The 21,758-nt window shown below is 40.7% G+C and overlaps 1 protein-coding gene across 2 annotated transcripts in view; it reads left to right on the top strand.

Moving 5' to 3' along the window:
- The first annotated feature begins 218 nt into the window (after positions 1 to 218).
- Positions 219 to 21,758, top strand: part of ARNT2 (aryl hydrocarbon receptor nuclear translocator 2) — a 97,565-nt gene continuing 76,025 nt past the window's right edge. For both annotated transcript variants that reach the window (XM_066196231.1, XM_066196230.1), the window contains exon 1: positions 219 to 265. In XM_066196231.1, coding sequence (XP_066052328.1) covers positions 235 to 265 — 31 coding nt within the window. In that variant the 5' untranslated portion in view covers positions 219 to 234. The remainder of the gene's footprint in view (positions 266 to 21,758) is intronic.

The following is a 21,758-nucleotide window of genomic DNA, read 5'->3' as shown; positions in this document are numbered from 1 at the left end:
TGCTCACTGAGCGCGGCGCATGAGCAGAGGCGGCGCGGGGCCATCGGACATCTTGGGCCGCCCCGCACGCAGCGGGCAGCGCCGCCGGTCCCGGGGCGGGAGCAGCCGCCGCCCCCGCGCCGCCCGGCCCGCCCGCCCTGGCGCCGGCTGCCTGCCCCTCCCGCGCCTTCCCCGGGCTGCTCTGAGCATCCCTCCGCCCCTCTTGCATTTGTCTTAATTCTTCTCAGAGACAAGATGGCAACGCCGGCGGCGGTAAACCCTCCCGGTGAGTAGCTGCCGTCTCGCCCCAAGTGGCCCCGCCGCACAACACGCCCCCGCCGCCGGCTACCCGCGCCCGGCCCGGCGCGGTCCCCGCAGCCCCGGGGCGGTCCCGCCGCTCCTCCCGCCGCCCCCGCGGGGCCCCGGGCCGGGCAGAGCCGGGCCAGCGGAGCCGGGAGCCCGTGGGGGTTCCTCGGGACACGCCGCCGCTCTGGCCCCGGCTGCCGGCGCTCGGTGCAGCCCTGCAGGATCCAACAGTTGTGCATAAGCATCGGCGGGCACGGGGCAGCGGAGCAGCGGGGACGGGCGGTGCGGCACCGTGCAGACCCGTGCCTGCCCTGGGGATCAGTAGGAACATTGGCTTTCCCTGCCTCTACGTTTGTCAGCTTTATTTGTCGGCTCGTGAAGCCAAAACAGGGTGTTGAAACTGACCAAGGGCACCTCGACATGTGCCCGGTGTTTGTTTTCTTTCCAAAGGATACAGTAAACATTTGCTGTTAATACTTAAGTTGTTGGCAAAACAAACTTACAAACATTCTCCCATTGATTTTTTTCGTGAAGGAAGGTATTCCCCGACGTTCTGTTAGTGTCTGTGAGATGTAACATCTATTTTGTTCACGGCGTGATGGAATAAAGCGAGTTTGGATGAAAGGACAGAGTAGTATTTTGGGGATATACTTGGGTCAACTTGATGTGGATCAACAAGTATCTGACATTAAAAATAAGTGGGACAACGGATCCTGAACTGGGCTCAGTACTAAGGAAGAATATTGCTATTAAAGGTCAATTCCAGTTTTACTTGTTTTAATATGTGCCTGCATTGTGTCATTTTTCGTAAAGTCAGTCTGAGTTCTGACAATTAAAGGCTTGCTTGAGTAAATGCCAACTAATGTTTAAAGCTTGTTCATTAGATTAAATCCTGCTGTAGTTGGTAGTATAGTTGTCATAATGAAAGTAAATATTATGATATAAACAATGAATTTGTTTCAGTAAGCGCCAATACAGTAAGCAGAAACTGATATTTGTCAGATTAGATTTTAATATCAGAATTATACATATTAAATGAAAATCAATATTTAAAGGAAGGTTATGAAATGAATACCATTTAGCTTCCAGGGTACCATGTTGTGCATCATAACAAGAGAGTTTCACTGCGTGCACTCACAGCTACAATCGGTTTTACAGACAGAGGAGGATGCAAACAGCATTTTTTCACTTGGGTTTGGTTTGCCATTCTCCCGTTGGCTCTCCAAGCTATGCACTGAAGGAACAGCCCTGTCCACTTAGAGGTCAGTGCTGAAACTGCTGAGCTGTAGCAGAGCCCAGTGCCCCTTTCGCACCCACCTTTTCCAGTTTCTGTAGCCACCTGCCTTTGGCTGAACCGACAAAAAGATGTGGCTGCAGAAGGTACAGCATGCATGGACTGCTCCTAGCTCTGAGTAGGGCTTCACCATTGTTCTCCTGCGACCACTTCGTGAATTGAGGGAGTGTGATGGGATTATGGAGGAAATGTAAAAAAAAGGAAAGAAGAGCCAAGTGTGTTGTCTGTGTGCATGTCTGTACACGTGACACGGTGAAAGTTGATTTGCAGTGTGATCCTCAAACTCTCTGAAGCACAGATTGCTGGTCCATGGGAAGGATAAGGAAATGTGTTGGTTTCCTGAAGTGAACCAAGATCATCTTCTGCAAGGCTGAGGTTACAGAGCATCGTTCTGCTCCTGTCTGGGCGGCTGGAGCGGATCTGAGCTGAAAGACAAACTCGCTGTCTGTTAATGATCCTCCCATGTTTTCTGTGCGTGAGTGTTGTTGTCAGACACCAGGGTGAAGTCAAACTGGGGAGCTGTGAGGAAAGGATACCCTCAATCTGTAGCATTTTTGCTGTACCATGGACAGCAGAAGATAAAGCTGTGTGAAATACCTGGACTTGTACTGTGGTTTTTCAAAATCATAATTTATCGCTGTTTTTTTTTTTTTTTTTTTTTTTTAGAAATAACTACAAAGTAATGCAGAGAAACAGTCAAAATCTATAGTGAAATGATTTTAATCCTGTTGTTTTCTCTTGGAGATAGATCCTCAGCTGGAGTAACATGAAAGTAGCCCTATTAGTATTGGTGGAGCTGTGCCACCTTGTGCCAGTTGACTTTCTGATCTGCAATGTTAGGGGAGCACAATAGCAGATTAACTTGTTAAGCCTCTTTAATGGTGATTAGAAATTACAATATGATTAAATTTTTATTAAGCAATTGTCTTGGGTTCTAATAACAGTTGGTAATTTAGGCAGGACATTAACTTGCAGCTACCACAATACAAATACATGTGGTTTTAGTCATATTCTAGATAGTGGAATGGGGATTAGTGGAGAGAGAAAAGCTGGGTGTTCTCTAACCGCGTGAAGGTCTTTCAGTGTGGGATCTGCTACAGAACCATGCACTGCTCTGTGGCAGCATCTTCTCTCTTGTGTTAGATGCTGATTTACCCTTTTTCCCACTGATCTTTTTTTAATGGAGAGTTTCACTTAGGGAAGTTCATAGGAGTGGGAGCAGTTTGCATCCTTCCCCGTCTGAGGAGGCTCACGGGAACTGCAGTGTCAGGGACCAGATTTGTGGTGGGAGTAAGCCTGGCTCTGTGGGCTTCCTGGGATGGGTTAGATCTATACTGACAGTTCTTTTTGTTGAAGGTGCTTGTGCATAGCTGCAGCTGGACATCAGCTGGATAAGCTGCTTCCTCTTGCTGCATGCTCAGCCTCAGAACGGGTCTGGTTGGGAGTACTGTGTTGGTTTCTCGTACTCTGGATGACGAACTGAAGTGTGAAACAATACAGGTGTGTGGGAAGCTCATCTGCATTGGCACAAAGCATCACAGTTAATTTACTTCCTCCTGAAATAAGATTGGCATATTAAATGGGATTTAAGAACAAAAAAACTGTGGAGGTGTAACAAGCATTTCGTAAATTACTGCTTGCAGCAAAGTAACTTAGTGCCTTGTCTGTTTTAAATGTATTATTTTTGGAATGCAAACTTTGTCCGTAACTATTGCTACTTTGGGTTCAGATTTTACTTAACTTGAGTGCGATACGTGAAGTGGTGATTCTTCTATTAGCCAGGCTGGGATGAAAACATAAGACTCTTCATGAGTTTCGGATTTTTTTTTTCCCTGAGACATCACCTAGTTTTGGGTGATGAGTTCCAGTCTGGTTCAGTCTGATGGGTGAGAAGCGACTTTCTGCTGTGGTCAAGTGATGAGAAATGAACTGAAAGGCATCCTTTCAGCTCTTCCCAGTGAGGTACCCCTGAATGGAAGGTAGTACACACAGATGTATTGCCAAAATGCCACAAACTCAAAAGTCAAGTCAAGAGAAATAACGAGATTTTGGAGTTTATCTAGAGTTACTTTAGAGGGAAGATCCCACGGGATGCATTTTTTGCTGGGTTTTGCGATTTTATGAATCCTTAGGGTTGTATTTTTATATTTAATTGAAAAAAAAAAGTAACTTGAGTTGTTCAGGTAATCTCTAAAGCTCCTTTTAGTGATTTATTTTTAAGCAGAGAGCCCCAAATACAAAGGTACGGAGAACAACATGTCCTCTAAAGGACATCTACTAGAAATGTGTAGAAAGAGGTGTTGTGACATGAGAGAAGGAGTTACTGGGGCTTAGGACATCACTGCTGCAACTTTCAGCCTATGGTAATCCAAAATATTTTAAAATGGCATTTTAATTAAAGAAATATTATTAAATAAGCTGTCTTTACTTTCAGTTTGTAATGAGTTAACAGCGAATTTTCTGTCATATTCATGAAGACTTGTAACTCAGCCCTGCATCTGGGCTCTTGGTTTAGGTAAGTGCATTGGGTTCTGGGAAGTGGTTTTGGTTTTTATGTGTTTGTTTGACTTGGGAATTAAGTGGAGATAAATTATTCTTCTATTTGATCCGGGTATTCTGAGAGCCAAATTATTTGTTACCCAGTCCTACATTTGGGCTGAAGTTACTAATATGTTAAGAAGTGCTGTGGAAGAATATTTTTGATGCTACCCAGTTCATATTCCCAAAAGGAACTGGCTTTCTGACAATCTGGCCATTCTTTGCTTTGGATTTCAAACAGCTTTGAAATAGATGATTAAAAAAAAAAGAATCTACTTCAGTGTTTTAGATTTCAAAGCCCAAAAGTTGTGTTTTATTGCTGCTGCTCTGCCCTTCATTACAATACAGACTATCCAGTAAACTAAAAAAAATCAATTTAACAGCATCCTGGAGTGTTGTAGTGATGGAGGTTATAATGAGCTCTGATGTTTCTGGTATGCTAAAGAGTAGTCATCATTCTAAGATAAAGTTAAAAAAAAAGGTTTCAAAATTAGAACACTCATTAGCTAATGGGAGGTTTACATTGCAGATCTTTTTCTTCTTGTATTCTTCTAGCTCTTGTACTGTGGAGTTGGTCCTTAATTCAGTCAAACTGTGGTATGAGATGCCAATGCCTCTTGAATTGCTCTGTGATAATGTTTTGTCCTTCAGGACTGTGTACTGAACAGTAACTGGCATTGAAGAAATGCCATTATTTTTATATTTCTAATATATAGGTATAGGGCATACAAAAGATTTCATCTCTTCTGTCACAAAATAGTTATTTAAAATTTGCATATGTAGCTTGTGCTTAGTTCCAAATATTTTTTCCAATAGAATATTGTTTCCCTGTACCTCTAATAAAAATGCAAAACAAAAGAGATATTGCTGATTTCTATAATACCATATGGTGTTGCTGATATTTCTTAGCAGTTAGGAAAATTGCAATAGAGATTAGGTAGAAAAGAAAAAAAAAATAGCCTTTTCAAAATAGTCAAGGCAAAATAACCCTGTTGATGTAGTGATTATTGTTATTAAGAGGACAGAAATGGGGCTGTCATTATGAAGATGTATTCAGAGATTATGCTTAAATGGTTGTGAAGATCAGATATGTGTGTCATTCAGAGTAATTTTGGGGGGCTTACTGCTTTATAACTGACAAGCAAGAATGGAAAATGTGTTAATTCAGTGCTACCTGCAGAAATTACAATGTTATTAAAATTTGCAGTAGAAAAGAGGAAGAGGGGTCTTGAGTTTAAGAGATGGGAATGTAGATCGTGGCTCTTGCCGTAAATCTCTGGCAGATTTTCCAGTCTATCTATAGCAAAGTGTCTTTGGCTGGCCAGCAGCGTTCAGAGGTGGATGAATCAGCTCAGGATGAGCTGTTCTGTCTCGCCAGCTCTGGGGGGAGCAGACATGCTCCCCTGGGTGCAAAAGTGTGCAGATATCAACCCCAGCTTCTTCTCTGACTTTAGGGGTGTGCTCAGTAAAGGTTATGCGGGAAAGAAATCTGCAAAGTCAGAGGTGCTCCTTCACCATTCTGCAACATATTTCATGTGTAACATTACATTTGCTGGACGACGCAGGCAAAAATGTGACATTCCAAGGATCGTGGGTGGGTGCTTGCTCTAGAAGCCATTGGTACAGTTTACTTCTTGCTAACAGTGTTTTCTTTGTTCAGCTCTAAAGCATTTCCTGTCACCCCGTCTGTATCAATCATTCTGTCAAGTGAGGAATAGAAAAATTTCATGAGGCTGCATTTGTACATTTTAGTTGCCTTCTGATTATAACCCAAGTGAGATAGATGCAAAGGAAAAACTTCAGAAAAATAATCCTTCACCATCTTCCATTGTTTCAAATAAAAACCCACATGGAAATTAATTGATGGAATAAAGTCCCATGGACCATGCACTTTTCTGTCTGTTCAGGGAAGAACTACTTTGTCACAAAATGTTACAGGATTTTGGCAAGATCTGGCCTTTAATGTGCAGAAATTACATGGTTTGAAAATGCGGGATGAAATGGGAGAATGACAATTTTTTAGCAAGAGCTGATTCAGAGTTTATTTTGGATAGTCAGAATTTCGAATGGATCTCACTTTTACTGTTGGCATGGACTAGTGGCCGTAGTCACGCGATGTGTAACGAATTAGAGGCTGTTTTCAAGGTAGAGGTAATTTCCTTTTTTTTGTGCCCAAAGCACGCTGGTCTTCCTTGAGCGAAGCCATCTGCACAGGGAGAAAGAGAAATCCTTTCGTTTGGATACTCCACATATTGATGAATGTTTCTAAACTTTCTGCTTCCTCTCTTTTTTCTGTCAGCGTTTGTTTCCATTTTGCTTATCTTTGGTCTTTCTGTCCTGTGGTTTCAATCCTGCTTTTCACACTGGTGTCTCTCTACCTTTCTCACAACTCCTGTAACTACTGCGTTTTCTCGGTGCTGAGCTTTGGGTTGACTTCTCAGTGTTGTTGAAATGTAAATGAATCCTGGCATTGTGCTGGTGCTACTCCCAAGTCTTTCAACAGCTTATAAATTCAGATGCCGTTCTGTAGGGAGCATCTGAAGTCCCCCTTGGAGAGAAGTGTCACTTTTCTGTTCCAAGTAGCGGCTGTGCTGCCTTCCCTGCAGCCCAGCAGGTACTGTGAGGTGTGATCAGCTGGGTCAAGTTAGGAGCCTCTGTTAGCTTGCATCTGCCCTGGATGTGTGTGTGTTGTTGTCTTGTTCAAGGACAGCTCATAGCATTCATTTCAAATGCCTAGATCTGGGCTGCTGCAGGTTTTTCCTCATCTAAATGTCAACTGCGTGTGACAAGTGGAATAATATAAAATAATTGTAATTTTTTCTCTAATCAAGCACAAGGGGTGTTGAATTGTTTATTACTGGCTTTGCCAGTGTGCAGATGGAAAGGCTTTTCAGGTAAGTCGCTCATACAAAATGCCTAAAATGGATAGTAATTAACAACTGGCTCTTCATTGGTATGTTAATTATGCTGCCATTTGTCCTGGTGCCTGTCGTTCTTTAAATGTTCAGTTACACTGAACTGAAGCGTTCAGTTCCTGGCAAACACAGAATGTATCAGAACAGTTTGACTCTCAGATATATGCAAATATTTTATGGGAAGAGGCATGCCAGTAAATCGCTGAGCTGCAAAGAACAAAAACACTGCATATTTGTATTCCTCAGAGGTAAAAGCAAAACCTGTTTCTGAGGAACCTGCAGGCCTGATTTTGAGAAATGGCCTCTAATACTTCCCTAGAACTAACCCAGAACACAGATCCATACAAGTAGGTAATTTTAGGAACTTGTTACTGCTGGGTGTTTCTGTTAGTGAAGGTCGGTGGACATCTGGCTGCTGTGAACGGCCCTTGAAGTGCATCTATTTTAAAACTCTATTGCTTATAGTATCTGGATGGAAAAATCAAACTGAACTGGAAATGCTTTTAGAACTTGGGATAGAACTGATTATTTTGAATGCAAAACGAGTTAAAGTAACTTATGAGTAGATCACAGCAGTAGTCTCAGTTCTTACTCAATTTACTGTTTAATTCTTTTGAGAACAGAGATTGTCTCCTGTTTTCTGGACTGTGCTTTGCAGAGTTCCTTCCCCAGTCTCCACATACTATTGCAATAAGTAAAACCAGGCCGTGTCTGGTACGTCTCCAGGTCATCCAGCAGTGTCCTGAAGAAGGCCAGGCTGCTGCATTGTGTGAGTATGAGGCTGGTATTTAATTTGCTGAGCTTCTGCCACTTGTGGAAGGTGGTTAATCAGCCCAACAACACGCAGTGATCCTCACACGCGGCAGAAGTCAGCCCCTGGAATGAGGTGCTGATAGTAATAGGAGCTGTGGGAAGTGGATTATGGCCATAAAATTAGCTATTAAAAGGCACTGGCTGCTGTGTTTCACTGTCCTCTGCCTCATGTTTCATCCTTCCTTGGACAAAAAATCGTGTTGCTGTTAGTACTGCCAGGCCATGGCTGAGCTGGATTTCCGTTGTGTTGAGTCCAGTGAAGTTGCTAGCAAAGTTCCTAGCTCAATTTTGAGCCTAGCTTTAAACACTTAAAGTAGTGATAGCTAGAAAAGCTTAGTTTGAAATGATAAATTCTTGTGTTCCCAGTCACTGAGAGGTGGCTCATTTAGCATCAGTCCATGGAGGTTGTCCTGTGGGAGAGTTTGGGATAACTGTTGTCTGTCTGTTGGCTACTCCTGTGAGTCATATTCATGTCATAGTATATGGGACTCCAGTGTTTTCCTTGGATTTAATTTAAATTTTTTTAAGCATCTTTAAGAGATACCCTGGCCCTCTGCATATAGATGCCTCACCCTGAAAATGTTTTGCACCTTCTGTAATAAGCAATGGTTTGACCAGTAGAAAACAAGGCTGTATAATTAAAACTTCCTTTGATTGTAATGAGATTTTCAGTGTATAGGAATATAATGGCAAATTATTGGAGCTGTGTCAAGATTTCAGTGTTTCAGAGATGAGAGTTCCTCTGCTAAGTTTTTTTATGTTTTCATCTAAAAAAGGCAATATTTCTGGTTTAAGGGAAAAAAAGAAAAAGTAAATTTATTTGTTGTGCAGTAAAGTTTGTGGGAACAGGTGTTGCAGTGTATTTTTGCTTACCAGTGAAGATTTGAAATATGCATTTTCATTGTTGAAATTAAAGTAAATGAACCATCACTGAGAAAAGTATAGGATCATTTTGAGACTCTCTTATGAGGACTGGAAAATAAGAATGCTTTCTAGCTCCATCTCCAGCAAAGGGGACAGTATACTATTGGAATTAAGAATATCTTAAATGAGCATAACAGTCTTCCCCAGATGCCAGGTGTTGAGGCCTACAGAATCCAAATTTCACAGTTTTCCAACAAGTTCTTAAAAATGTGTGATGTCTCTGTGGATTCTCTGCCATCTGTGAGTTAGGGTTGGTCCAAGTGAAACTTTATCTGGAACTGGATTCTCACTAAGAACAAAATGTTCTAGATCAGACTACATGGAACCCCTACCAAAAATACCCCATTACTGACACTTGAAAATTAAGTATAAAATTTGCTTTATGGATAGTTACAGAATAAGACAGCAGTAGGGAATTTTTCTTCCTCCTTTGTTGTTGATGATCACTGTGAAGTGCTTGGGTGTACATGAGTCTTTGGGCTTCTTGTAGTTTATTCATACTTGAGACTTGGTTCTTGAATGATCACAGATGTTGGATTGTTTTTCTTCTAAATAAAACCCGAGTGTTCCTGGACTTTCTGTACTCTCTGATCTGTTTCTGATGCACTCAACGAACACGTGCCTTTCCGAGATGTATTAGTCTTTTGCTTAAATGTATCTTGGTACTCTTCGGACAAGCTAACATTATATCTTTCCAAACTGATTCCTGACTCAAGACTTAATCATACTTTGTTTTAGTGGTGTCCTGCTCTTTGGTTCTGAACTGTCAATGGGACTGAGGCTTATAATGGTCTTTTATGTTTTAGAGGAAGCTGCCAGTCCCAATATCTTTGCTCTCCAAAGTGTTCCCTTTTGCCTCCTGTGTTTCTCCCTCCAGGTTCCATGCACGTTTTTAAAAAAGGAGGCCCGTAAATATGTAAATAATGTTTGAGGTTAGGCAGCTGTAGGGTGGCACTGTGAAATGAAATGTTAGTGCTGCTGTACAGTAGCTGAATTCAAAGGTGTGTGGTTTTACTTGTCGGCATTTTGGTTGAGTACTATCAGCTGGAGATGTGTGAGTGGGTGGAAAGAACAGTAACGTGGAGTTCATGCTGAATTATGTTTTGCTGGAGGAAAGTTATTCATTAGTCTCATAGCTGGCACATGCCTCTTTATTCCTTCTCTAAAGTAGTATCTGACGACTTTGATGAAAAGGTTGATATGACATTAAGGGATTGGTTCTGCCTCATCTACTGATGTGCAAAGGCCTTTCTGCCCTTGGCAGAGCTGAGTGAGACACAGGCAGCATGCCAATCCTCACTTTGCTCTAAAAAGGGCATGCATGTGGTAAGTGGCTCAGGGTTTGAGGAGCCTTGGCTCCATCTCTGAGTGTTACATGTGGAGGTTAATGATGGGGTATCCAAGTCTGGTTCATTGTGTCTCCACCTATGCCCCTCTCTTGGTATTTCAGGATGGTCCTGAGGACAAAATACTCCTTCGTCATTGCTGAATTTAAAATGAATGTGGTGATCATGAAAAACAGTTTCAAGACCAGTAAATTGTTGCCGTGCAGGAGAATCCCTGGCTGTTGCACCCTGGCTGCACATTTCTCATGTATCGCTGGCTGCTGCCTGTCTGAGAGTCTACCAGGGCAAGAAGGCAGGCTCGTGGTACAGGCCCTGGACAGGGTTCAAGTTTACTACAGGCTTCCTACTGAATCACTGACAAAAAACATTCACATGCCACAATTAAGTCATCTGACTTTTGTTTTCATTTGTCTTACCACCAGTTTGCAAGTCCTGTTTATAAGACGGTGTAATTTAAGATGCTTTTTTCATACATGTCAGTTGTAAAAATGACATATTTGTAAGATGCCTGTGCTGGGACAAGCAGAGAATGTCTTTCATTGTGATGTACTAATTGATAATGTTTTATTAATAGACTTTTATTTCAACCACGTTTATGTTGGATTAGCAAAAAATTTTCCTCCCTTTGGGAGGAAACAGAGAGAGAAAAGGAAAATATGCAGCTTCTTTCTCTCTGGAAACAGCAGTTATTATTTATTCCAGGCACATGAATAACCATTAATTTGTATTTCCTTTACAGAGTAAGTAGGATATTTGGATAGTGTGCTTTTTAAGTGTCTTGGCAGAATATACACATGAAAAATAGTTGTTTCACTGCTGAACTAGCAACAATCCACCTGGCATTAAAGTATTAATATAGGTTTTACAACGTATATCTTGTTGTCTTATGGTTGCTTTTGACACTTAAGTTTGCCTTTGAAAATGCATGAGTTTATTCTCATCCAGTTACAGTTTGTATTGAGATTGAGAGCAAAATGTACATTGCTTATACACCAGAAAGGTGGTCAAACTATATGAAAAACAGAGTTGCACTGAGTGAAAATTATGAGATAGTTTTCAAGTGTTCATTGTGCATTTGCAAGTTAAATTTAAAAATTAGGAAAATGTATTATATGGGGGTATTTGGTTAGTGGGTTAACTCAAACTGCTCTTTAAATCAAATCAGTGAGCTGTCCCTGGAAGTAAATACACTTTCAGAAATGAAATCATGATTCTTTCTAATGTTGAATTGTTAGGATAAAGTATTTGTAGTGATTTCTTGGTAAATGCATGTGGCTGCCACTGGTTATTTGCTTTGTTGCGTAGAGTCCCTGTAGTAGCTGGAACCTGATTGCCAGGTTTGGGATTCAGACTAATCTTGTGTGTCCTGTGTACTTGCCTGGGCTGCTCTTCAGTCAGCAAATAGCAAAGCTAAAACCTTACTTTGGTCAATATTTACAGACAAACACCAGCCTGTTTTTTGACAAACATCCCGTTTGTTTACAGTGAGGGTTTTTTCAGTATCATTCTTCACTTCTGCATTTGATATATGCACGGAACTGTCTGTATGCTTTTGGGAACAAGTGGCTTGTAATGGATGTCAAATCATGTTTAATGTGAATATGGGGACATAGAAAAATAATGCTTTGCTGTTGTGTGGTTTGGGGTTTTTTTTCTTGTTTAGTGGTTCACTGGTAGAACATCCAGCAAATCTTGTATTCTGTAATTCTGAAAGAGCAAATAAGAGCATGGCTATTACTGCTGATAACTTCAGAAAGTCTGGTGCAGCCTACATGGAAACAGCATTTTCTCTTACCTTAAAACTTGTAATTTTAAAAATAAAGCACGAGGTTCATTTTTATTAAATATGTTCAGGAAGTAGCTCTGGGAGGAAGTTAGGCGGAAAAAAAGATGTTCCAAAATTCATGACAAATTCTTGGGAGTGTAGGAAACTAAAAGTAACACTAAGGAATATTCTGCAGCAGAGCTTTTAAGTGTTTTGTATTTTCTTCATGCCCATGAAGGTTTCCCTTGTGTCATAACATTGGGGTGTGCTATTTAGAACATTTGTGGGAACAAAAAATTTTAGAAAGTAACAGCAACAGCAAATGCAGTTTCCTTTGAGCAGCCAAAAGCTTGTGAGGTTCTATTATTTTTTTATTATTTGGAGACATTAAATATATAATATGTGAAATTACCTAAAAAGAAGAATGATCTGAACAACATTTGGTGAAGTGAAGGAGCAGTGAAAAGTGGAAAAATAATTAAGACCTTTATTTGAAATGTTGGGGGGTTTTTGCTTGCAGAAAAATTGAGGGTTTGGGAAACTCATCTGCAAAGGGGAGGGTAACTGGCAGTGTGGGTTGGTGTATCATATTAGTTAAGACATCAGAAGATGTTCTGAAGGTTGTCCTTGTTGGGAATTTAAACTGAACACATCCAGATTGGTGGCAGGTGCCAGATGAACATTGTGGGAAGACTGGTGCACTCTTTTCAGGTGGCTTTTCAAGATTCAGTTCAGTTTGAATCTGGAATTTTCTTATCCATGGTCTGAAGGCTGGACCGCAGTATTTCATAAACTGGGCAAGGATTTGAGAATTAATGGCTGGAGCGCACGAGCAGCTTGTTCACTTGTACACCCTGTTTGACTCGGGTTTTTTTTGATCCTTGCTACTATGAGAAACTGAGGCTGGCTATTTTCTTCAATCTTTAGAGAAAAAAAAAAAGAGAGAAAATCTCCTTTGACTTAAAGGAATTTCAGATGGGCATAAAATTAACTGAGTATTTACAGTGCTCAGGCTCAGGCTGGGTTTTTGAAAGAGAGTTAAATGTGGGGGTTTTTTCCCTGCAGTTTTTAGGCAGAGAATGTTGTATTAGAAATCGTGAGAAAATGATGAAATACTAAACCACACCTTATTTTTAGAACATATTTTTGACAAGTACTGATATTCTTTTTAAGGTGTTTCACATAAAAATTCTTACTCTTAGTAATGAATTGGGGTATGAAAACACCTGAAAGGCCAATTAATTATCATAACATCAAATAAGCATCATTTGCTTGTTGATCAAGCAGAACTGAAGTCATTAGTGCTATCAATAGAATGCTGTTTAATGAAAACAATAGCATTCTGACTACCCAACAGCGCCCAAGGACACTGTAAATTTACTGATAATTAAGTATTTGGTAATGCAAGTTGCTGTTCTGAATGAAATTTAAAACTAACACACCCTTCTGAGGCACACTTAAAAATCTTTGTAATAAATAATAAAGGCATTTGAAGGACACGAGTCAGTAATTTTCAGTGAATGATTTGAATCAGAGTGGTCCACATTTCACATCTTTGTCTGGACTGTGTTGCTCTCGAGCTTTCAGCTCAGGGTGGGGAGTGAATGTGTCGGTCTGGTGTGGTGGGAACATCCCAAAGAACTCAGTCTGTCACCCCAGTGTGGTCAGGGGCTTGCAGGGCAGCCCGTGGGCCACCACCAGAGCAGTGGTGCTGCGTTTGGTGGGGTGGAGTTTGGCAGTCCCCATTTCCTCAGAAGGAGGACGTGCAAAGCCTTCGTGGTCTTCCTTGCCAGCCCTGTGTGAGTTGGCTCAGTAAAGCTCAGCAGAGATTCCAGCAGGTGATTTCCTCATGCTCTGTTGTAGGCAGGTTAACACTTCTCTTGTGGTCTGCCTCCACGCGTTTTCAAATTTTTACATTTAGGATAAATTATATAACTGCTTGCACCTGTGAACTTAGAACAGTGCTTTCTCTGTGAAAAATGCGTTATAAGACTATTTTTATGGAACAACTATAAGAGGAGACCAAGAATTTATTAATTCATTTGAATGTTTCTGCTCATTATTTAAGAAATGTATTGTCAAATTTCTTCGAATGTGAACCAAAAGTTATAGTCATAAATACTGCCTCTCATGCTGATAGCTGATTTCTTCTGTAATTAACAGAAAATATGCACAAGTGATGCTGGCAATGACTTTCATGTGAATTCTGTGCATTTCTGGGTAGAGGAAAAAATGAAATAATTGAGAAAAGACATTGGATTTCTGGGAAAGCTAGGCTGCCCCTGGTCTGCATTTAGTTAAAATCCATTTTGATGAGTGTTCTGGAAAGATTTATTACCGATTAGCTTTATTTCTTTGCATTTATACAGCTATTGACTATGTTTTATGTAATTGATAGGAGTTTAGAACGCTGTCATCTTGTTATGATGTAAACTCAGCAAAGCCACAGTATTGATCTCACTGAGGTTTTTTTCTTATGTATACCATTGCAAGTATTTTAATAGCAGCTTCAAATACTTTCCACAAATTGGCTGTTGAACTTGTACGTGAACAAAATAGATTTGTAATCAAACACTGAAAATGCTTGAAATCTAAACCAGCTTCTGTTGCTGGAAAATAATTGCTAGATAGATAGTAAGAAGCCAGAGCACTTGATAGAAGATTGTGGAAATATTATTTTAATAGAAATAGTTGGAAGATGAATGAACAGAAATGAAGCCTGAAATGATGATATAGTGCAGATAAACTGTTGAGCAGTTACTGCTGTTATTATTTCTTTATCCTGAAACAGTTACATAGGAATTTATAAAAGGAAATGTGCTTGCAAATATTTTTTGATGATTATAGAAGAGGGAAACAAAACAAGATGAGTTTAGGAAAGAACAAATAGCTGTGATGGTATAAAACTAATAATCAGTGATCTATAGCAAGGACATACCATGGAAAATGCTTGATTTCATTGTTAATGAAATAAAGTAATAGCAGTAATTTGATAATTTCTTATCTTACCTTTGTAGAAGAAAGACACTTAAGAAATGCTATGTCTACTGCTCCTGGTGTAAAAACATGCTGTCTTGTCCTGAAAGTAAAATTTTTCAAGCCCAGCATATCTTTTCTAGCACTGACCAAAAGCAGGTGCTTGAAGGAGTATAAAATCAGAGTAAGCATGTGTGGTGCTTCCTTCCCCTGGCTCCCATCCCACCCTCCAGCCACGTGTGACTTGGGGGCTTCTTGAGCCAGTGTGATGTTTGATTCGTAGAGCTCAGTGAATTTCTTTTCCGCAGTTTTGGATAGGGACTAATAAAACCTATATAGGTTTTTTGGCATCCACAGATGCCCACTGTAGGGAGTTTGGGGCATCCAGAGATGATTGTGATTGGTCAGGAAAGCTTGGCAAAAATACTGAGGGTGTGGGAAGGTAAGAAAGGTGAGGAGGGGGAAGTTGTGGGATAGTGTGACAGTGGCTGAAACACTTTGACGTGGCCTTTGAGGAGTGGGCTGGCTCGGGGTGACTCCCAAGGGAGGACAAGCAATGCAGTGGGAGAAGGAATCCAGGCTTAACTCCTCTGGTTTATATATATATATATGTGTATATATATGTATATATGTGTACATACATCTATATCTGTGTGTGTATATTTATATGTATGTGTATATATAGATGTCTGTATGTATATCTTTGTCGTCATGAGAGCGGCCAGCAAAAGCTGGATGCTGTGCAAGGCAGGAGATGAGGAGTGGTTGGATGAGAGGGTTTTTCTTTCTGTGTAGACAGAAGTCAAATCTCAGTAGATCTCAAGAATGTAGAGGCAGATAGGACGAAACACATCCATAACTGAAATCACAGTAAAGCTGAGAGTATGGCCCTGTGGGTTATTTTTTTTAACTTGCACTTGCCATCTGGGTAACTCTCAATTTGTTCTCTTTGCTTATTTACTGAGCAGCAAATTTTACCAGGCCCTTTTAACAATTAGTGATAATCCTGCGGGTAGGGCTGTATGCAGGTGTTTTGCTTAATTCAGGATTATTTTGCTTGGCTTTAATGTAGCTTTAGCTGGTCTTGCAGCTTCCACTTTACCTCCTGATGTTTTACTGGATGAAATACAGCAAGTGTTCTGTTTTAAAAAGGGGAAAAAATTGTCCTGTACATGAATTTCTAATTGAATGCCAACCAAAACAAGCTAAATGAAACAGACTTGTTAAATGAAGAATTAATGGAGTGAGCATGATCTGTCTCTGAGAAACATGAAGGAAAATCCTTAGAGTTTATTATTTTTTCCTCGTGTTTGTTTGCCCAGTCTGGGTGTGTGCTTGCACAGTTTTTGTGAGTTCATTAATGGGTCAGCTGTGGGCAGTTGTACATAACAGAACAGCCATATATGCTATTTGCTAGGTCTGCTACTCAGTATAAAATATGGAAAATAACATTGAATGTTACCTTCTGTTTCTTGCACATAACTTATAATTATGCAGTTACTTTTGGCAAATACGAAATGTCAGAGAAGGAGAGAGAATCACCATTCGTTTCAAATTAAAATGATGCACAGTTTGGGGAGCCTTGTTTTTTTGGTGATTTGCTTTGTACTTTTGCCACATGTCAGTAATATCAGCCAAAATAATGCCAATAAAACCAGGGCAAATGAATGCAGAGACAAGTAAATGTGGAATTATGTTGTATGATTGCATTACCATGTCTATAGTGGCTGAAGACCAGGTAGGGTCACATTCAAGCACCTTAAATGGTCCTGCTGCTGTTGTCTGCTGTTTTACTGTGACCCTTCATGTAAGCTAAGCACCTGCCTCTCTTCTTTTAATAATGTTTACATCAATCCTGAAACAGCCTTTCAAAGTCAGATTTTCATCCTCTGTAAACTGCCCTTTTACAGTAGCTGCCCTACTTCCCTGCCCGATTTGCATGTGCACTTTCCCACTTGTAACTATTTATATCTGAGACGTTTGCCAAGTGTTGGAGGTTCAGGTTGTGATTTCAGTGTGAGTCTACCCCAGGTCCTTGGATTTGCTTCTGGCTCACTCCTTCATGCACTTTTTAGACTCTGGATGTGAGAAATACTTTTCTTCTAATGCGTCAGTCCGTCATAACCATGGTGGAGATCTGGGAGCTCTTCTGCTTGAGTTAAAGCCCCCACTTCTGCAGGGGGAAAGATTATCACATTTTAGAGGCAGGCCAGGTGCTTAGGTTCAGGTCAGTTTTCGCGTTCATTCTGCAGTGCAGATACAAGCCTTGTTTCAATTCTGAGAGGGTTTATTGTTTTCCTAGACTAGAGACATGCTTTCAGGACAGGAGCCATTAAGGCTTCTTTTTTAACCTTTGCTCCCTGTTTTGAATTTCAGCAACCTCTTTTCAGGGAAATGGTCATAGTTTGGCAGGACTTGTCAGCAGTTGGATGTATTGGCTTATTAAAGAGAGTACAAGAAATAGTTCACCTCCATCAGAGGCTGAATAGGTCATTATGAAGAAGTAGAAAAATAGCCAGGGAAAAATGCAGGGGCATAAGGTCCATGCCATTTGTCAGGAAGATAGAAGGAATGAAGAAGCAGCTACCCTTTCCTTTCTTCCCAGCCTAACTTTAAGTAGCCAAGTGCCTCTTCTGTCTGTGCTTCAAGTTTAATTTTTAGTCTGTAACATTCCCTGCAGTAGGTGCAGAGGTGTGACTCCTGTCTTCTTTTGGACTGTGCTAAAGGGCATTCTGAGTTGGTTCAGTGGTGTTGGGGTTGTGTTGGTCATTTAGGCAGTGAATATGAATGTGGTCCACATCCCTTCCTTACTTCATGATGTCTCTGGAAATCTTTGTGCCTTGACCACAGGGTAGATGTGGATGAATGGAATTAGCAACGTGACTGGAATGAATAAGGTGATTAACATGAAAATCGGAAATGAAAATAAGAAGTACTGTCAAAATAGCATTCAAAATCACCTAGTAATGTATGAAATAATTTCTTGGTTTTACAGATCATAAGACTGATGTTTCCACAATGGGGTTTTTGTGTACTGTGGTTTCTGCATGGTACGTCTAATTTTGGATGCTTCAGAGGATCCTGGTTTATAGGGCTGGCTGCTCATCCTGCAGTGATTGGTCTCACATTGTCCCTCAAGCTGAGCACTTGCAGCAAGAATTCCCCTAAAGTTGACCAAAACTCTCTTTTGTCACAGTTTACTACCAATTCTTTGTCTGCCTCCCACCTTCTTTTGCACATCCAGGTGGTGTTGTTGAGCTGTGGGGCACACAAAATGGCATGGATTGCAGTGAGATCCCAGGGCATCCCACGTGGATGGCTCGTGTGAACACAACAGTCAAGTCTGGAGGCACCCTAGAGGGTTTCTTTCACCTATTTGACTTCAAAACTTGCTCTTCCAGTCTGCTGGTGGCACATATGGTAGATACATCTTACCTGTGTCACTGACTGTGGCATCTCCTCCAGAGTAACAGCAGAGAAGGCAGGGAGAGACGTAACTGGATTTGGCCTCTGGAACACCAGTTAGGCCACTCTTAAATGCCTGGTCCCAGTCTACTGAACAGACAGTGCCCCTTCAACTGAGCAGCTCAATCTCATCATCTCCCCCCCTTCGAGTGTGCTTAACATTCACCTGTGATGCAGGCAGAGGATAAAGCTCTGATCTTCATTTTGAAAAAGAGAACGTTTCTCTAGTAACTGCTCACCACATGCCCTAATTTATCTTCAAGATTAGGGGTGGGCTCCCCACATGCACCCCAAAGCACAGGGAATTGTGGTGGAGGGGAACATTTTTAGCTAATTAGGATTTTTATATTATTCCTGTCTTAGTAGTTCTTTCCAGAACCTAAACGGTTAAAGTAGAAAATGTTAGTAATTTTGCTGCAAATAAATTGATCAGTATGCAAGACGGTTGTCACCGGCTGAATCATGGTCCACAGTTAAGGTAAACAGATCTGTGATGACATTTTCTGAGCAGAATACCAATGCTGCTACATTTCTTCCCAGAGGTTTCTGACTCTTCTTATATGCGGATAAAATTTCTCTCCAAGAAGGTTTTGTTCACAGGGAAGAAATAGCGTCTTTGTAAGAGTCTTCCTAAAAGGTGGGATTTCTTGTATTTTGTGATTTATTTGTAATTGTAATTCTGTCGAGAGCATGGCAAGGAATGTTTTTGCTTTTCTGCATCTCCTCTCTGTACAGTAGATGTTTTTGATGTGGAGTCTATTTAAAGTGTCTGGCAACGGAATGCAAGTAAAACAGTATTAACAGAGTTATCAGGAGCAATGAAAAACGGGGGGGGGGTTTCTATATTCTTTGAGAGTGAGCTCTGTTTTATAATCTCTGTGGTTAACACACAAAAGCAATGACTGAATATACAGCTAGATTTTTAGCATTAGTGTTTCGGTGAAATATTTCTGACTACATGATGGCTTCGTATTTTTGTTGGCATATTCTAAAGTAAGTGCTATGATATAGTTTATTCTTAAATGTCTCTGTGCTAGGCAGAAAATCCCCCTTGCAATTGACTGCAATCAAAACCATTTAGCTGAGATGCATCTAACTCCCGTATGACTTCAGGGTAGTGAAAAATACAGTTTCTGAAGAAGTTTTTGAAATCTGCTTTCTTAGAATATTTAAAAGAACATTTTGAAATCACTGTGTATGACGCTGTTGATGGAATTGGGCATGTTCTGTGTAATTCTGTGTTTAGCCTTAGATCCACATTTACTTGGAGGTGATTGCCATCTCAGCCGTTCTATGGATTAGTGGCTGGAAATGTCTTGCATTTGTATTGATAAAAGTAGAATTTCCCCTCGTTTAGTCAGATGTTGGTACCTCACTTTAGTCGTGTTTGTTACAGTAGATGCTGAAGGATAAAGGAGTCCTGTGGAGAGCATGCTCCGTGGTACCTGACATGGAATAGCAAACCTGGAACTGGTCCTCACAGCTAATGTCAGGGATTCAAAGTCTCTGGGAGCTGGCAAAACCATTTGTCCAGTAGACTTTGGGTTTAAACCTGGCCCTGTCCATGTCTGCTGTATTTAGGCCAGGGGGGTATAGCTCGAGTGGCTGAAAATAGTGTAGTTAACAGGACCTTTTGTAAGACAGACTTAGAAAGTCTTGTCATGCACAGCATTTCAAAGCTTCCCAGCAGGATGCATGGCTGTGGTTTGTGGAGAGGAGCAGAGCAAGGGCCGCCATCCCTGGAGCTGTGTGATGCTCCCTGTGAGGATACATGGCCAAAGAGCTGCCCTTCTCTGGGGGATACCTCAGCAAGTCACAAATTGGTGTCAGAGACAAGATAGAGCTGCATTTCAGGCAGTGGGTCTGGGGTGGGGCTCAAGATTTAAAGTTTGGGCTTGAGAGCTGTGGTTTAATAATTCCCTTGCAATAAAGAGAAGTTCAGGTTCATCCTGGCATGCTGCACTTTTCAGTAATTCTTGCTCTGATTGGGGTTCTTGTGCACTTTAATGGTGTCCTTGTGCAGCATTTAGCTTGCTCTTTGTGCTTTGCTTTGTGAAATGCACAGCAGCTATTTCTTTTGCAGATCTATGTAACAACTTGAGATGACCATGGATTTTGGGGGGAATGAATCCCTGAATTTATCCCAGTATTTCAGTATGCATTTTCAGATTATCTTTTATTTTAGAAATATCCGTGAATATTTTGGGGTTGACCTAAATGTGGCACTAAAGTAAAAGTGTAATGTCTAAACTTTGAATGTTCAGCAGTGAAATTAAGTCTGGACAGAAATGGAGGGACTAATTCTGCTTTTACGTTGTTCCTGGATTAATGTGGCTCCTCAGGGATGCCCAAGATAAACATAAATATTAGTGGCAGGATCTGGCCTGCTCGCAGACATGGCAGTGATAAGAAAAGAACTGTTAAATATTGTCCAAGTGGAGGAATATTCACTAAAGATTGTGAGTGTTGTGCTGGGTTTTGTTCTAATAACATTTCTGTCTTCTTTGGCAAATCTCTAGGAGCTCTGTAACCTCCAAATGAAATACTGCACACATTTTTTCAGCAAAAAAATTATTTCTGTTTGACACTAAGAAACGCCTTTTAAAGATTTTAAAGAAATTTGCTCAGAACGCTGCCTTGATGGTTACAGATGATTTTCATGAATGTTCAGCTTGACCTTGTTTCACTTCCTGAGAATTAGACCCTTATGTTCATGGTTTAATTTTGGGTAGAGTAAGCAACACTTGTTTTCTTTCCATTGGCAGAAGGGGAGTCCACTCTTTGAACATTGAATCTCAGAAAGAGAACACCTTGCTTGCCAACACTTGTTGCCGCTGAAACACTTCTGTGAACATCAGTGTTAATGTGTACCTGACATAGGCTTAGATAAGGCTGGAACAATGATCTTATGATTGTTGACCTAGCATGTCTTTTTGTTTTGTTTTGTTTTTTAAATATATCTGTAACCAGCTTGATGCTGCAGGTCTGGGCTTCAGTACTAATTTGTGCTCCGACAGAGTAACTGGGACTGCTCTAAATTTATGTAACTATACAGTCTTAAGACTACCTTATGTTATTTTTTCCTTTTGGTCTGTGTCTGATGCATTCTCTTTTTTTTTTTGTTTTGTTTATGCTAATAGGCTCCTTGGAATGCTTCTCTACCACAGTATTTCTATCTGAGACTCATGTTTATGAGTGTAATTTTTCTTCTCTCTCTTGTTTTTTTTCCAGAGCATACATAGACAGGTAACTTCACAGATGTTTAGTCAGAGAAGCAGCTGATTGTTCCATCAGATTTTGCTTTTGGCTCTGCCTTCCCAGGTTGGCCCTTGTTTTTGAGATAACATGTCAATGTTTTTACTTTTCTCACCAGGCATATTTTTTAAATATAAAAATATCATCAAGATCTGCTTCTTTTTTTATATTCTCATGAATGA

Source organism: Chamaea fasciata, unplaced genomic scaffold (assembly GCF_029207755.1).
Source record: "Chamaea fasciata isolate MVZ Bird 193981 ecotype frontalis unplaced genomic scaffold, bChaFas1.0.hap1 SCAF_14, whole genome shotgun sequence".
Lineage (NCBI taxonomy): Eukaryota > Metazoa > Chordata > Aves > Passeriformes > Sylviidae > Chamaea > Chamaea fasciata.
This window is presented reverse-complemented; position numbering and strand designations above follow the sequence as displayed.